The following is a 12100-nucleotide window of genomic DNA, read 5'->3' on the forward strand; positions in this document are numbered from 1 at the left end:
GTTCATCTTTATAAAGATAAAAGCAATAGATTGTCTTGTGAAAATCACAGGAGGGTCTCTCAGTCATTATTGGCAGGATTCTTGCCAGAATCCTCCTTAATAGGCAGACCCTATACATAGAAAAAGGTCATCTACTTGACAGCCAGAAGGAGCCAAGGAACAGTCAATATGGTGTTTATTTTCTGACAACTCCAGGAGAAATTCCAGGAGCAGAATTAACCTGTGAAGGAAATCAAAAATGCAAGTGGACAAAAATAGGTGGATTGGGAATGCTATGTAGTGGTTTACACTCATTTCCCAGAGTTCTTTCACTGGGTGTAGCTGGTTCTATTCATTGTTGAATAAATGGAGCTGATTTGGTTCATCTCATTGTTGAAGAGGACCACATCCATCAGAATTGATCATCATATAGTATTGTTGTTGAAGTATATAATGAATTCCTGGTCCTGCTCATTTCACTCAGCATCAGTTCATGCAAGTCTTTCTAGGCCTTTCTGAAATCATCCTACTGGTCATTTCTTACAGAACAATAATATTCCATAACATTCATATGTAATATTCTCTCTAAAATGTAATATTCTTTTGTTGGGGTTTTCTTGGGGTTCTCTGGGAGCAGACTTCCTTTCAGTTCAGTAACCACCACAAGTGTACAGAGGGATTAAGGTCCAAATCCTTTATCTCTTTCCAAGTCTTGTCTCCTTTCCTGTGGCCCATTTAGTTTTCTTATGGTCCAGATCCATTATTATCTCCTTCCTGGGGCTGGGCAGCTTTCTGGAGAGACTTTCAGTCTGGCCTTGGTTCCGAGAGCTTGAACTCCTGCCTGCCTTCTCTGGCTTCTGAATCTCCCCGAATGAATCCTGGCTGAGACTTGGAGAGCTTCTAGTGCGTTTGTCTTTCTGGCCCTGAGAGATTCTTACTTATATGCTCCACACTGAGTATACACAAATCATTATATCACTAGGAAACTATTATTTGTTGTAGGATTAAATCAATGCTAAATTAGATTTAACCACTGTCTCCTCAATTCCACTTAGTACCTTGTTTTAAGGTCTGGCCCATAACATCTCCTTATAGGATTAAATCAATCATACTGAACCATGCTAAATTAGATAACTATTGTCTCTATAAATTCCATTGACTTAGCACCTTATTTCAAGTTCTGGCCCATAACATTCATAAGCCACAATTTACCCAGCCATTCTCCAATTGATGGGCATCCATTCAGTTTCCAGTTTCTGGCCACTACAAACAGGGCTGCCATAAACATTCTTGTACATACAAGTCCCTTTCCCTTCTTTAAGATCTCTTTGGGATCTTCCCAAAGTAGTATCACTGCTGGATCAAAGGGTATGCACAGCTTGATAACTTTTTGAGCATAGTTCCAAATTGCTCTCCAGAATGGCTGGATGTAATCACAATTCTCTCTTTTAAGATATTTTATAATTTCTTCTAGTAGAGCCTTTGTGATGGGGATCAGGTTATATCCCCCTTTGTGGTTTTGTCTGGAGACTGTCTGCTATTAGTCTCCTCAGGGTTGAAATTAGTATCCTCTGCTCTCTTTCTATAGAAGCTATCAATGCTTAGAGTTCACTTGACTTTTTTACTCATTTTTAAAAAAGCCTTTAGGATCTGCCTTCAGGGCAAGGAAGTTACCAGCTTCCTCTACAGACAAGGATAGATAGATGGACAGTAGTTGTCCTGCAAATGGACTGCAAAGAGCAGCCGAACTATGGAAGTGCCCTGGGAGATTCCCACAGCGGAAGTGTCTCTGCCCTGGAAAGCTCGGCCATGCTGCAGATGTTCTACTGCCCCAGGCAGAGCCCCCTCACCTTGTACAGATTTGTGGCTGCCCTGGGAAAAAACCCCATGCTGCAGAATGCAGCTGCACAGCTTGCTGTGGTCCATGCTGAGTCACTTCTGGTGCTGGGTGGGTGTAGCCAGGTCCTGTTAAATTCTGGCGTTTTTTGGAGTACACTCTACCTTTGACATTTGTGTAACTTCTCTGCTTATCTATTGCTTTGCAACCAAAGCAGAGCAGCCAAGCTCTGGTAGAGTCCTCCGTGCAAAATCTCCTCCACCACTCCCCGCCCCCACCACAGACTGCCCCTACCCTGCTCCACTTAGTGTGCTAGCCTCTGGTTCTGCCTCCCTGCCTGCCCTACTGGCCTGTTCCCACCGATCAGGACAAACCTTTTCCAGATTATCTTCAACTGGTAATTTGTTGTACTCCCAGTATTCGTGGATTTTCCCAGTCAAGCACTATTTCTGAGGCTGAATTTGGTAATTAGTAGTGAGGGTAGAAAGGGAGCTTAGAATAATGCATGTGTCTTCTCCACCATCTTGGCTCACCCCCTCTCTTTTCTTTTTTAATAGCAGAGACATGCTTGGTAATAGCATAAATTGGGATTCTAGTGAGTGAACAAAATGTAAACACTACTCAACAGACTAAAGATAAGCCTTTGACCTTAGGATAGGAAAGAATGTCCACAAGGAGGCTAAAAGTATTTGGGAGAAAGATACCTGAAATAATGGTATAATAAATTTTAGACTGATGCATATCACAACTATTGACATCTCTAAGTAATCAAGGTTCAGGACTTACAGGGTTTAATCATTTACATCATAGTAGATTTTGTTAGGCTAAAATAATTTTAATAGAGTGTACTTTGTATCAAACCTATAAGCATTTAAGGTATATATCTTTTTGTGGTCCTGAGCAATAATAATTGAAGAGTTCTAACTGAATTCTTTCACCTGGTCTCCTGATTATCACACTCTTCATCTCACTACAGGAACTGGATTCCAACACCTCCTCATCCCTTTTATTTTTTCTGTCTTTATTTCCCCCCTCTTCTTTAATCTTTAAACATAATGAAGTTTATGTTGCTTATTTGTGGTGTTTTTCTTCTTTAAAATAAAAAAGGTTTCTCGGGGAGGTTTTCTGGAGGCAGTCTTAGTATCAGTTAAAAGTAAATTATCACCCAAAATGCAGCCAGCTGGTAAAAATGCAAACATTTATTTTCTCCTTCCAAAATAGCCCGGTTAGTTGAGGCCTATCTCTCTGCTTGGTTCCAAGAGCTCTTGCAGATTGTCCTTTGCTTCTGTCTCTGCTTTCTTCAGCCTCCAGCCTGCCAAGTGGAAAATGGAATGAATCTCTCTTGCCTTGGAGAGAGGGCTTGTGGGCTTCCTCCCAGAGTGCTCCTCTCTGACCCCTGGCAATGTTCCGAAGTAACTCTCTCTAACCCAAAGTAACTAACTCACCCGAAGCAAAGAGCCTCTTTATATATGATTTCCCAAAGGTTGACTCCTCCTTCTGGAGGCATACCTAAGGGAGGTGTGAATTCACAAAGTTACAAAGTTTACTTTGTGAATCTCCCATACTTGTGAACTCCAATGAGTACTGGTGTGAATACAAGCATTGTATCAATTAGTTCTACTTAGTACCTTGTTTCAGGTTCTGGCCCAAAACATCTCCTTGTAAGATCAGATCAGTGATACTGAACCATGCTAAATTAGATAATTATTGTCTCTATCAACTCTAATGACTTAACAGTTTGTAAAGATTCCAACACTTATTGATATGATTGTCAAGTTCTCCTCCTCCCACCCATTCCCACTTTTTTCTCTATTATTTAATGTTCTTAAATATAAACCCGTGTTTTTATCCTGTCTTTAAACCTTTTGGACAAGAGTAGAGTTTATCTGATACCTATTTTTGCCCCCTTTCCTCCATGTATATAAACTATGCAAACATGAGAATGATAAAAAGGAAATTATTTCCCTTTTCTCCTCTTTTCTACACTTACATAGCCATCAGAATGGAATTAAGTCATCCCTCAGGAACACATTAAAAAACCTACGATCCATAGATTCACTTTTAAGACATAATGGTTCTGAAGAGACACATTTGTTTCCCTTATATTTAAATGTTAGCATTATTATTAGGATTCTTACAAGGTGCCAAGTCAGTGGAATTGATGAGATAATGATTCTCTAATTTACATGTACTTACTACTTACTATAATTCCACAAGATTCACACCTTTAAGAGAGAATATATAAGGAGGAGCTGTCAGGGCCAAGGAGGCCAAGTCCACTAGAAGAGAAGCCCACTAGGTCTTGGAGGAGGAGACAGATTCATTCCATCTTCCACCTTTGTGCTGGCTGGAGACTGAAGCAGAAACCTTTGGAATCTGGGAGATTCAGAAGTCAGAGCTCAAGTTCTCAGAACTAAGACTACAGAAGGCCTCTAAGAAAGCTAATTGGGCCCCAGGGAAAGAGACAAGACTTAAAAGGAGACAATCAAGGATTTGGACTTTAACTCCTGGCTGCATTTGGGGTGATTACATTGAACTGAAATGAAGGCTGCTCCCAGAAACTCCCAGAAAATATTATATTTTAGAGAAGAATATTACACATTATCATATAATAAAGACCTTTTCAATAACTCAAATACATTTACGTTTCTAGGTTTTTCTTGATGGTCAGTTTGGGTTCAAAAGTTCCTAGTCAGCTCTGATTTTTTAAAAATTACATCAATGTATCCTCTATTCCAATAATGATCCATTTTCCCCTTATAGAATTATACTTAGCTTTATAACTAATTATACAGTAAATAATTTGTAGCAATAAGTCTATATCTTTTTGTCATGTTTTGTATTACAAACTCTCTCTTTCTCTGTCTGTTATTCGAGCCTTTTCTTTTTCTATCTCTCCCTATCATTGTCTTTCTCTGTGTCTCTCTGTCTCTGTTTCTGTCTCTGTCTCTGTCTCTCTTTCTTTGCCTGTCTGTCTCTCTCCTCTGTTTCTCTGTCTCTGTCTCTTTCTGTAGTTGCTAGGTCTTCTGTAATCCTGACTTTAATTCCTTGAAGTAGCAGCACATAAGGTCCAAACTCAGATCAAGCAAGAAGAGGGTAGAATTGGGTGACCCCATGATACTGAATATTTTGGGCATGGATTTTCTCCAGACTTCTGATTTTTCACTTGAACTACCCCTGCTCAGTGTCTCAGCTGAGAAAAGAGGGATATTACTCAATCATGGGCACTCGTTCTTGTGCTACAGACTCCATGGAGTCCACACATGGTTCTTACTCCCAGAGAGCAGAATGTATGATTTTGTGATTTCTAACATGTAAAATTGTTCTTGACTCTAACAATAAATCAATTACATGCCAATAAGATGGCTGAACTGATTTTGTTTGAACAAAATGCAAGAGGGATCCTGAATGCTAGAAAATACTGACTTTCTCAGTTACAGAGTCAGGGGCAACAGTCAGCCTCTTGGGGGTGGGAGGGTGGGGAGTATCTTTAAATAGTCTCAGAAAGACCTTGAATGAGATAAAGTTTGCTACATCCTTGTCCTTTTTCTTTCACACATGGAGTTCACTACATTTCCCTCCTCCACCCACGAGGCTCCCCACACCAGAAAAACTTGCTTTTTCATTTACAGAGTCAGAAGGTAGCAATCATCCTCTTTTGTGGGGGAGATCTGTAACTAGTCCAGAAAAACCTTGAAGGAGATAAAATTTGCTACATGCTTATCTTTTTTCTTTCACCCAGGGAGCTCACTACATTTCTCTTCTCCACCCAGAAGGCTCCCCACGCTAATGGCCCATGGATATCAGAAGGAATAGGCTAGATCAGAAGGAATGTTAGATTCAACTCAGTTCTTGTAGGGTTACCATCATTAAAGGGGCTATAAGGACGACCTTCCTTCTGGACTCCTTTCCTTGTTACAGCCTTCTCTTTTTTACACTTCTAGGGAAAGTATTTTAAAAGGAATTCTAAAACATCTAAGAATTCTAGAAGTAATGGGAATTTATAGTACAGACAAATGGCAGTGGGAAGCTTTAGAGCTCGCCCAAGAGTTCACAACTGCTTTGTCTTACCTTTCTACCTGATGTAATAAGAATTGTGTACCCCTGATCTTTGGGAGGGTGGGTGGACCTGAGTTGGAAAAATCCTAAATCTCAACCCCTCCCAACCTCTGGGAACATCCCCACCCTCCTAATTGATTCCCAGGGGAAATTCCCACAATAATCCCCACCTACAATTCATTTGAAGATATTGGCCTGAGGCATAATTACCACCCATTATTGACCTGGAAATTAGTTCCTCAATTCATCTGGAGATGGCTCCCTAACCCCAACCAAACCATAGAAACCTAAATATAATTAAGACTTTGTATCCCAACTTTTGCTATCTTCCTAATCAGGAAGAGCTCCCCTGAGAGAAAGAGTTTCTCAATGAAATAAATCATTTTGCCAAAAACCTTGCTTGCAGACTGGGACTGTGAATTCTTTCACAAAATCTGAGACACTGGCCTGGGGACCCCCAATCATTGTTAGGACATCTTCATCCATCAGGATACTCACAAACCAATCATGGGCTAGCCTGAAGAATGAAAGTTTCCAAACTTGGTGGTTTTCTCTTGGTTCAAGACTGCTGACTTTCAGGTTCAAATCAAGCCAGCTAAAGGGAAAAGATCCCAGAATGCTACTTAAAAGAGAAGGGAATGAGCAAGAGAATCCTGAAACTGGAGGAGTAAAGTCACAACAGGATTACATGAGGGAAGTCCCTAGACTAGGATGCAAAAAGTACTTGAGCCTATTGGACATCAGGTCATTTTCTGTACTAATAGTAGGGAAATGGCTTTTGTTCTCCCTTCCCCTGTGTCATTTTCCTCACCCATCTTGGGTATCTTGCAGTAGTGCCCATTCTCTTTTTTCTTTACATGACAACAAAGAATCAAGATTCAAGGCTTCATTTTAAAATGCTTTATTCACAGGAAAAAAAAAAGAGTACTTCAACCTAGGAAAAACATAATTCTTAAAGGACTCAAGAAAGGTAACATAGTATAGAGGAAAGAGCATTATCTGGGTACCGAGCAGTACAGGAATCATTTCGCCCTCACTTCTTAGCTGTGTGACCCTAACAAGTCATTTCACCCTATCTGCTCACAATGTGAGATCCACCTTGCTCAGAGGCCCCCAACTCTACCCCTCACACAATAGATGAGAAAAGTAAGACTAGTAAAGGGGAAATGCCTGGCCAAGGCTCACACTTAAGAAGTGTCAGGATATGAGGGAATCTAATCCGTGGTTTGGGGCTGACTTTCTGGGGAACTTTGTGTATATGATCAAACTTCCTGATATACAAGAATGGAATGGGTAGCCTTAAAAGGGAGTGAGTTCCCCATCTCTGGAGTCCTTCAAGCAGAGGCTGGAGACCTGCTTGCAATGGGATGTAGGAGAATAGATTCTGGAGAAGTGGGCAGGAGACAAGATGATGCCCAGTGTGCCCGGTAGCTCTGAGATGCTCTATTCTGTGAAGCTGGAAGATTGCTGAAGTATTTCAGAGAGGCACATTTGCCTAAGCCATCACAGTAAATGGTTTGCTTCCCAACTTATATTGCTTTACTGGCTCTCCATGTCCTAGAAGAAAAAAGAAGGATTCAGTTCAAGGAAATTTACTGGCAATTCATGTCCTAGAAAGAAGTATAGACTCCTCATCTCCAAGAGCTCTGTCCTCAAGGCCCCAGACCCCCTCCTTTCAGCCCCTCTACAGGGAAGATGTCTAGCTTTATCTCAACCTCCCCTGGATCATGGATTGAATGACTCAGGCCACATGGACATATTTACATGCCATCGATCCATTCTGATTCCTCATCCTTGTGACATTGCTCACATTTTGAAGATCATGTCATCCCCCATCCTTCCCACCTCTGGACTCTGTAAACTCCTGTAGCTCCTTGTCACTCCAGGAACCAATATCAATTCCCTTTGGTCCATTCAAAGCTTTTTAGAACTTATCCCTTTCCCTCACCTTTTCAATCTTCTTTATATGACATGCCCCCATGGACTCTTTGTTCCAGTGCTATTGGTCTCTTGGCTGTTCCTCACACAAGGCCATTCATCTCCCCACTCTGGACAACTTTCCTGGCTGTCCCTCCATACCCAGGATGCACTCCCACCTCCCTTGTCCCTCCTGGGCTCCCTGGTATCCTTCAAATCCCAGATCAATCCCACTTTTGGCAGATGGTCTTTTTCCATCCCCTTAATCCTATCACTTCCCTCTGTGGACTTTCTAATTTCTCCTGTATGTAGCATGTTTCACTGGAGTTGTGGATATGGCATTTCCCCCATTAGACTAAGAGATTTGGGAATGCTAGGCAAGAGCTTGCCTTCTAGCTTTTTGACCTTCTAAGCACTTAGCAGATGTCCTGGAATGTAGTAGTCATGGTATAAATGTTTATGGAGTCATTGGTACTGTTCCTAATTTCTAGAATGGACTCTTAAGGCTTCCTGCCACTCTCTTATGTCTGACCGCTGACATCCTCCTGCTTCTCCAAGAGTCAAAGTGTCACCTGCTCTAAAAAAAGATAGCATTTCCCATGTATGTATTCCACAGAAGGAGGTGAGCTCCTGCTTTGGGGAGATATCTCACTACCCTTGCTTTGTTTGCATCTAGAGCCTCCATCTTATTCTAGTTAACATGTTTTTTGCAAAGGACCATATTGCTCAGTGGGAAGCTTTGAGTTCCCCAAAGTGCATATTGTCAGAAATAGTGAAATGTTGCTGTGTAAACAAGATGTTTACACCAAACAATCCCCTTCAGAAATACACAGGTGGGCTCAGAAGAGACAACACTATTGGCTTCTCTGAGAATTAGCCCCGTTCCTGGAGGCCTTAGCAAAACTAAGCCTGGCAGCAGCCCAAGCTGAGAGTCAGTTCTGGCCTTGAGTCAGAATCCACTGGTCTAAGAAACAGCTATGTTCCTATGGCTGTGTATCTATGAACATCTTCAGGGAAGGAGCATGAGTGGATAGGTTTGTGCATTGTCTCTAACAGGAGTAGAGAATGGGGGCCCCTCTTTGCTTCCCAAAGGACCCAATGACAACTGTCCACCCAGTGGCCAGGAACTAATCAGGATCTGAGCGTAATTGGACCCCGAGTTTCTTGCTCAAAGTCTGGGGCTCTTTCCCTTAAACCACACTACTGCCTCCCAAGTGCTTTACAAATGCCTTTTACCGCCTTACCAAATGCCAAACAGGTCTTCTTGCAAATATCGAAAGCCTGGAAGTTGTTTCTGCCTTCAGGACAGATGCCATTGTTGAGAGGGACACACCTATTTTTCGTAATGCTGAAGTACCATCGGTTCAGAGGGCTGGAGCAAGGCTTAGTTTTGAGACTCTCAGCACATGGGTCTGAAAAGAGATTTGAGAGTTGGGGGAAAAAGGAAAAGAGTTTGAGGATTAACATCAGCCTCCCTCTTCCCATTCCCATACATTATCAGTGCTGACTATTTTATCGGAATCCTTTTCCTGTGAATGTAGAGACCCACTTGATCCCAGGTCCAGCTGGGTGCCCTTGGGGGTTAACATTTGTGATTTTAAAGTTCTGTTGCTAGCTTGTGGCCCAGAAACAAACAGTGAAAGAGCTAGAGGCAGGATGCAAGTATTCCCCTCCTTAACCAAGCTCCTTTTCATCATATCTGTTTTCTCAGCTTGCAGCACAGGGTCCAAGAGTCCTGCACTATATCATGAGCCCAGTGGTCTTGAATGTGGGAGATGGGAGCAATGAGGATTGGGTCCATCACCTGGGCCCATTAGCAGAAGTAGGCATCGTGCTGCATGAGTGAGAGCAGGGGGCCCTGCCTAAAATAGACTCTGTTTCCTTCTCCTTTTAAATTCCTACCTGTCTTTGCAAGCCCAACTCACATGCCATCTCTTCTATGAAGTCTTCTCTGGTTCTGGAGCCATCTTCGCTCTTGGTTCTTAGATTGCATTGGGCATTTCCCAAATTCACAGTGATGTTTATTCTGGATCTGTGCTTCTGTTTTACCCAGTAGACTGCAGAAATCTCCATGAAGACAGGCACTTATCTAAACTTCCTATCATTCCTATGCTCATCCCAGCTCTCTGGGTCTTCTAAGGGCTTAAGAAATGCTTGAGAGCTGACTAGCTGGAAAAAAAAGGAAGGAAATTACTTACCATCACTGGGGCTTAGGCAGTGCTTTCCACAGTTTAATAGGCAACATTTCTCTGGGCTTCTGCAATCCCGGTTCCTGGAGCAAGTGCTGGGCTCTTTGGAATTGCACTTCACTTTAATTCTGGGGCATGACCCTAGGGCAGAGCATGGTGAGAATCATTTTTTAATCACCCTCTCCCCTTTTCCTTCCCAACATCCCCCTTCCCTCCCTTATTCTATGCTTGAATCTGAAGGAAACTTTGGGGAAATTTTCTGAGTTTCAATGGAGTGGGAGAGTATCTTCCTTCTCATCCAGATTTGTTCCTTCCCAGGCTTCCACTGGCCCCCATCCCAGATCTAGGAGTCTCCTTAAGGAAGGGGTTAAGCTCCTCCATCATTTACCCCATCACCTACAGCTGGATTTAGACATGTAGAAAGCCATCGATGCATTGTAGTCATGACTTGTGATCATTAGCAGCAGCAGCATTAAGATGCAGCCTCGAAAGCCCATGGTGCAGTTGGGGTGGCAGAAGACAAGGCTCTTCTCTCTCACAGCTTCTCCCACTTTGCTGCCTGCCTTCTTGACTTCTCAATCTGGACTACCCTGGGATCTGACTCACCAGCCAGTCTCCAGGCGATTTATCCAAACCTAACTATCCGTGGGCTGTGTCAGTACGTCAGAACCCCGCCTACACCAACCTCCCTGAAAAGTCTGATTGGGCATCCCTTAATGTTCCCACAGTCCCTGGCTAGGGGCAGCACTAATCTGGGTCATATCTGCAGTGGGAGGCCAAAGGACATCTTGAATCCTATCCTCCCCAGCCTTGTGGGGCACCAACACACCCTGCTCCTTTCCACCTCCTTCCCTTCCCTTTATTTGAAATAGCTCTCCATTGTTTTCTTATTAATTTCTAAAGTCACATTGAAAAAACTTAGAGGATCATAGTTTCTGAGTCAATCATTTTATTATCAAAATGCTATTAATAAAACAGGTCAGTGGCACTCTCGAATGCCAAGCACCTCATGAAGTTGGGTTCACAAATTGCATATCCTTGGAAGAATGAGTATTCTTTATGGGTGGCAATCAATTCTGATGAGTTGACAATTAATGAGAAAATGAATATTACAAAGAGAGGTGGGCTATATTGCAATGAAGGTCTTCAGGTATGTGACAATGAGGTCCCAAATCTCGGTGAAAGCAACTTTTCTATTTCCATATCACCCATCTGACAAAAGGGAGAATCCACATTTCCCCAGACCTGTCTGAGTAAACACAATGAACAGGAATCTACCCATAATTTTAACTCAAAATTTCCTTTGCTGTCTTTGATTAGATCTTTAGGGTAAGTCTTTGCAAAAGGTTTCTCACACTGGTTGATTTCTGGATCAGAAAGTAGAAAGGGGGAAATGACCTTGCCCTTAATGTGATAATTAGCTATTCAATACAGAAGAGAAATAATCATTTCTCTCACTATCTCTCCTTTAGAATCCATCCCAAAGTCATCTCTTCCAGTAAACATTCAGTGATTGCCCTCCTATTATGTAGACTTGTCCCCTTAAGTTTCATTTAGAGTTTTTTTCATCTCCATCTGCTGTACTTTTATCATATTCTCTATTATAATTACCTCTAGTTGTATCCCTTCTCCTCCTCTGCACATAGTAAATGCTTAATTGATGCTTATTGACGGACTTAAGCTGGAAACTCAATGAAGGCAGAGGCTGGGTTTTATCCCAACTTTGTGCCTATTGTAGAACTTTGCATGATGTTATGAACAACTTAGAAACTGTTTACTGAATGAGTGTGTGAGTGAATGAACACTAGGTTTGTTTGGCAAAGGAGATATTGAACTGGACTCAGAACCAAAAAGTCCTGAGTTTATGTCTGGCATCGTGACAACATACTGAATGTGTGATCCTGGACAAGTATTTGATTTGAGTTAGGGGAGCAATTTTGTGCAAATGATGTGTTTAGGGTTCAGCACCAATGTTGACATTGATATAGGCAGCAAATGTTGGGTCATGTGAAGAATTTACAATGGTCATTTCCTTCGCAAAAGATAGGTTTATTTAAGAGAAGAGGTTACTAACAAAATTAAGTTACAACAGACACAAGGAGTGGTAAATATGAAATAC

At 42.0% G+C, this 12100-nt stretch overlaps 1 protein-coding gene across 1 annotated transcript; it reads right to left on the reverse strand.

The window, feature by feature from the left end:
* Positions 1 to 6760: 6760 nt before the first annotated feature.
* On the reverse strand, positions 6761 to 10596 carry LOC127542980 (eppin-like). Its single transcript, XM_051968955.1, has 4 exons — positions 10382 to 10596; positions 9991 to 10122; positions 9037 to 9204; positions 6761 to 7432 (listed from the first exon to the last, which is right to left on the reverse strand). The coding sequence occupies exons 1-4, from the start codon at positions 10476 to 10478 to the stop codon at positions 7371 to 7373; spliced, it is 459 nt and encodes a 152-aa protein (XP_051824915.1). The 5' UTR covers positions 10479 to 10596; the 3' UTR covers positions 6761 to 7370.
* Between the last annotated feature and the right edge of the window lie 1504 nt (positions 10597 to 12100).

The sequence above is a fragment of the Antechinus flavipes genome, chromosome X (assembly GCF_016432865.1).
Source record: "Antechinus flavipes isolate AdamAnt ecotype Samford, QLD, Australia chromosome X, AdamAnt_v2, whole genome shotgun sequence".
Classification (NCBI taxonomy): Eukaryota; Metazoa; Chordata; class Mammalia; order Dasyuromorphia; family Dasyuridae; genus Antechinus; species Antechinus flavipes.